Raw genomic sequence first — 5803 nt, forward strand, 5'->3', positions numbered from 1 at the left:
CTCTCTAAATACGATTTATTTACCCCATAGAATAATGCCAGGTGTTATATTAAACACTTTATATTATTTCCCTTAATCATAACAATCCCTTGAGGGAGGCAATATTTTTCCATTTTAGATAAAACAGGCTAAGGGAGACTAAGAAATTTGCTTATGAGCTTACAGATTGTAAATAGTGGAACTGAGGTTTGAGCCTAAGACTGACACCACAGCCACAGTTCTTAAACACTACAACTAAGCATCAACTATATTCCTGGCACATGAAGGAATATGTAGGATACCTGCTCTTTTGTACTTTACACCTGGAATATGTAGGATACCTGCTCTTTTGTACTTTACACAATATTAAGGTGGAATGTAAAAGAGCGCTCAATAACATAAAGAATTCAGTGCTCTCAAAAGCCACAAGATATACATAGAATATGCAAATTACTAAAATTTACGAATATGCTACTTAGTTTAGATGCTATCCTGAAATCTGTGCAAGTGTGACTAGTTAGAAGCAACTTCTATCATTGTTTTAATATAGTTGACTGTGGACTGTTCATGTGTGACATCACACCTAGTAATTACTGAATACTTTGAGGACACTTTTGTTTTCTGCGAGGTACAGAATAAACCGTAAGAGATGATCTCGGTCCTCAAGAGCTTATTCTAATTGGCTTACAAAGTATGTATCCATGAAAAGTTATTGCAAAAATACAAAAAGTATACTAAATATTAAATGAGTGTTCCAGGTAAGTCAGTCCCCAAACCCTGGAGTGGTCAGAGAAGACTGCACGGAAAAGGTGAAATCTCAGTCCTGTTTTGAAGAACTAGGGTTTGAAGAGCTGCAGAGATCGCTGGAAGTGCAACTCAGGTGGCAGGACCACTGGGAACTACATTGTCTTATCCCGACCTGCTCCTGAATACAAGGCAGCCTCTCACACCAGCTACTCGTACTTCGTAACCTCAACGGGAGAGCGAACAGCCGAGGTGAACAGCCACTCCAAGAACCTCTGTGATCCAAACCCACGCGGGAAAATCCGGGGCGCGCCTGCCTCGCCGAGCTTCCGTTTCCGGCCCTTTAGGCTCCGCCTCAGCGGAAGCACCCTGTCGGGGGAAAAGGGGTAGACACCGCGCGGGCCGCGCAGGCGCACCGTGACGGCTGCAATGGCGCTACCGAGCCCTCTGAACAGGTATCTGCTGCTCATGGCGCAAGAGCACCTGGAGTTCCGCTTGCCGGTGAGTCTGCACAGCCCTCCTCAACTTCCGACCGGAGAGGGCGGCGCGGTGAGGGTGGTGTGCGAGTGGAGGCGAGCCGCGCACCCCGAGCACGCAGGGTTCTGGGGTAGGGGGGTTGCTGGGCGGGATATCACGCGTCCCCAGTCCCTCGCCTCCTGGGACAGGACCGAGCCTGGCGGAGGTTGCGTGAGAGAAGGCCATGACGGACTTTCCCAGCCTTGCTAAACCTTTTCATTCCTGCCTCTACCCGTGTGCCAGGTACCAGATTTAGGCAGGTAAGACCCGTCCTCCAGGAACTCTTCGTCTAGCGGAGAATAGCCGACAGAAATACTCAGTGTGCAGTGTTTTAAATATTAAGTATACGGGTCAGACTACGTGGGGGAGGTGGGATGATGGTGGTGGGTGGTAGGACTTAGGTGATGGAGAAGTTGGGAAAAAGGTTTGTTTGTTTATTCATTCGTTCGTTCGTTCATTCATTCATTCATGAAACAGTACTTGTTCGTTCGTTCGTTCATTCATGAAACAGAGTACCTGTAATTCATTCATTCATTCATTCATGAAACAGAGTACCTGTAATTGAAAGAGTACCTGTAATTGAAAGTTCCTGACGATGGGGATATAACATTCATTCATGAAACAGAGTACCTGTAATTCATTCATTCATTCATTCATGAAACAGAGTACCTGTAATTGAAAGAGTACCTGTAATTGAAAGTTCTTGACGATGGGGATATAACGGTGATAAAGACAGTTTCTGTTTTCAAGGAGCTTACTCTTTAGGGAAAGGGCTGTGCAGATGCATAAACGTAGCATTATGAAATAACGTTGGTAAGTGCAGCCATAGAGAGATGCACAGGAAAATATGAGAACACAGAAGGGGAATCTAATCCACCTAAGAGGTGGGGGATGTTGGCTTTGCAGATGGATTACACAAACTGTAAAGGATGAGTAGGAGTTAGCCAAGCCAAGGAAAAAATAAGTAAATTAGAATTACAAGCTATTTTTTATTCCTGGATTATGAAATATGTAGCCAAGAGTGACAAGAAGAGAGCAGTAGAGGTAGATAGAGGCCAGAAAATGCAGAGCCTTGAATATCCTGGAGCTTGGAAAGAGAATTTATTCAAGTGTTTTAAGCAAGGAAATGACAGAATCAGATTTTTCTTTTAAAAGCATGTTGGCAGCAGTATGAAGAATAAGTCTAGAATCAGAGACCAGTTAGGAGTCTGTTGGAATAGTCTTGTTAATAAATTTAGAAGGCCTGAACCAGGGCAGAGGGTAAGAGGATGATACAAACTGGGAAAGTAGGTGATAAAATAATCAAGGATAGATAATTGATTGTGGGGGGAAGAGGGACCAGTCAAGGGTAAGCCCTGGTGGAATGTAAAATAGAGAGCGCAGGCAGATGTAGGATTTAAAATTTTGTTATTGCTGAATTCGATGTGCTTGTGTAACAAGTGAAGATGACCAGGAGGCAGTGAATATATGAGTGTATTAATAGAGAATGGTTTAGACTGGTAATAAATATTTGGGAGTCATCTGCATATGAACACTAGGAGAAAAAATGAAATTATTCAGAGAAAGCATAGTGTCTAAAGAGTGGTGAGTCAAATACAAGTCCTTGAAAGTTTTGATATTAAGGGAACGTGAGAAGAGAGGAGATCATAAAATAGGCAAGTGTCAGAATAGAAAGTATGTGAAATTTTGCTGAGCTATTCTGTAGGGTTTTTATGGGAGGAGGTCATGAAAAATGAGGAAGGGGCGATAGAGTAGACTACACTTAACTGAGCATAAGAAGGGAAAATAAGAGATTAATTAATAGTTTGAGGGGGACCTAGTGTCAAGGGAGGATCCCTCCCTACTTGGAGAGATTGATATGTTTATAGGCTGAAGGGGTTGGGGAGATGGATGTAAAGGCACAGTGGGAGGTCTTGGTCTTTTAATAAATAGCAAGAGAGAGTGGGTGGGTGTGGGGTAGCTGCCAGAGGGGCTGTTATTCTAGGTAATGAATGAGTTAAGGTTATTTCTTGAGAGATAGGGGGCTAAGCAGTTTTATGGAGAAACAGAAAAATAGTAAAATTTGAAATCGTCTTTGAGAGCAAAAGTCAAGCTGACAAATTAAACCAGTAGAGAACACAGGTGTTAGAGCAATGCTGAAAACTCAGCTGATAATGAAAATCATGTGTTTGTAATTGTGCCAAGAGTTTGTGATTTTTCTTCAGTTGTGCTCAGCTGATTGGCCTTAGGAGTTATGAAGGAAGATTGTGGCATAGATTCAGGATTAATGTTTTGCTGGCCAGGTGCATTGGCAAGATAAGAGTCCAAAGGTGTAGAGTTTCACGGAGGAAGTGATATTTTAATTAGATCTTAATTGATCAAGGAGATGGTCTGTGAGTGAAAAGAACTGGAAAGCCCACTTGAGTGAAAAACCATAGCAAGTGTATAGGCACAGATGGTTATGTTGGTGTGGGGTATGTGGGAAGGGAGGGTGAAGCAGTAGGCAATGAGGGAAGAGATGTGAGTGGGTAGCATCCAGATTTTGGAGAGTTTTGAGACCACTGCAAGGAATTTGGATTTTAATTTAGATTTAATGGGGAGCAATTGACTTTTTTTCCTTTTTTAAGCCAGGGAGTGACAAGTGATTTTCTTTTTAAACCAGAAAGTGACTAGTAATTATTCATGTTATAGAAAGATCATTTTGGAGTATCAAGGAAAGGATACCACTTAGAGGATACTGGAGTGGAACTAGAGAGAGGCCAAGGAGGGTGAGTGCCTGTATATAGTCAGACAATGGGATGAGAAAGATGTAATTAGGTTGCATTCTTTAAAATAGCATCCCTAGTACTTGGTGATTTGATCTGTTTCTTCCTTCTTAAACTCTTCTTAGTTACTGTCTTACCCTCCCAAAAGCTTTCCATACCTTAAGCAGGTATCAGGTTTTTCTAGTTCTCAGCAGGAGTCTTAATCTGAATTACCTAGTTTGCCAGTCACTGGAAATGGAAGTCCTCTCTCATCTTTATTTTTTTCCCTGTTTCAGTACTTAAGTCAGTTTCCATTGACCTAAAACTGAAGTAATCTTTTCCTCCCCTGTACTTTAATATAATACTTTTTTGCTTTTACTTCTTTAAGAGCACTCGCTGTTTTATGCCTCACATTTCAGATACTAGGTTAAATGTTATGTTAGTTCTACTAGACCTTAAGCTCCCAGGGGATAAATATATATTTTTACATAGTTCAGTGCCTTACACATATTGTTTAATAACTATTGAATCGAATGAAATAGGATCCCTTTGTGAAAGGCAATCAAAAGAACGTTTTATACTTTTAGGTCCATCTACTATATTATAACTGCTGCTCGGCAGGAGAGCTGTAATGAGTAGTTCTGCCTTTATATTTTAAAAGATTAGACAGCAAATGTGGTCCAGTTTTACGTTGAGTTATTCAGGGCCAATTTTAGTTGGCAGCTGCCTTATTGTACTAAAAGTAAAGTTCAGATACCTGGATTTTATTGCTGGTTCTGAAGCAAACTAAATGGATGAAAAAGTGGTTGAAAGAACTGAAAAGCATGTGAATTAATGCATCAGGAATGCTCCAGATCATGCTATATTTTTATATCCAATGTCCAATATAAATTTTTTTTGTTCCTAATGTAGCAAGATTCTCAACTGGAAAGTGAATTTGCCGTAAGATGAATAAAAATCTTGTGTTTTGAGTTTTGCTTTTTTTGTGTAGGTTGATGGAGTAGTTAGTTTAATACATGTTTTGCTTTTAAATATGACACTTGGGTTATCACATTCATTCTCACTTTTAAGTCATTGCTTTCTGAGTAGTGGAGCTAATGCCATGCCATAAAACTTCCAATAATCCTTCACTTTTTAAAAAAACTTATTAGAGGCTTTGTATTTTAGCTCATTGCTGATTTTAACAGTGTATTTAGCAAACCGTTTTAAATGTTTTAAATGTAAAGCTGATTGCACAATATGCTTTAATGTAGAATGAACAATAGCCATTCTGTACTAGGTAACTTAATCTATAACTTCATTTTTTCTTTTAAGTATTCTAACTCTGTCAGTCTTTCTTGATTTCTTGAACCACTGGACTTCAAGGAAAGTGTTACAGTCATCATCATCTTGATTCCTTTAATAACACCCCAGGTTCTGTGCTCCTCTCTTTACAGATCTCTTTACCTCATGAGGCACCTATGATTCTTATTTTACAGATGAGGAAAGTGATAGTCACAGGAGTTAAATTTCTTGTATAAAACCACATTGCTACTATTTGGAAGAACTGAAAACCAAATTGTGGTCTGACTCCCAAGTCCAGTGATATCTCCTATTCAAATTTGTGTCACCTATGTTGCAAAATAACTTGTGGGCTACCCTCTGATTTACTGATAGTCCATGCTAGTCAACTGAATTCAGCCCCTTCCAATACCAGGGACTTTAAAAAAAAAAAAAAAAAATTTGTTGCATAGACAAAAGGCAAAACAGAAAAGGCACTAGTTACTGCGCAAACCTCCCATTCTTTTGGTTTTGAGGTGGAGAATCTTCATGGTCTGGGTATACTTTCATGGTAGCTGTGG

The 5803-nt window shown here is 40.1% G+C and overlaps 1 protein-coding gene across 1 annotated transcript in view; it reads left to right on the top strand.

The window, feature by feature from the left end:
- Nucleotides 1–1091: 1091 nt before the first annotated feature.
- TRMT11 (tRNA methyltransferase 11 homolog) overlaps nucleotides 1092–5803 on the top strand; it is a 51904-nt gene continuing 47192 nt past the window's right edge. The window contains exon 1 of the mRNA XM_006926196.3: nucleotides 1092–1224. Within this exon, the coding sequence (XP_006926258.2) occupies nucleotides 1153–1224 (72 nt within the window). The 5' untranslated portion in view covers nucleotides 1092–1152. The remainder of the gene's footprint in view (nucleotides 1225–5803) is intronic.

This window comes from Pteropus alecto, unplaced genomic scaffold, assembly GCF_000325575.1.
Source record: "Pteropus alecto unplaced genomic scaffold, ASM32557v1 scaffold79, whole genome shotgun sequence".
NCBI lineage: Eukaryota > Metazoa > Chordata > Mammalia > Chiroptera > Pteropodidae > Pteropus > Pteropus alecto.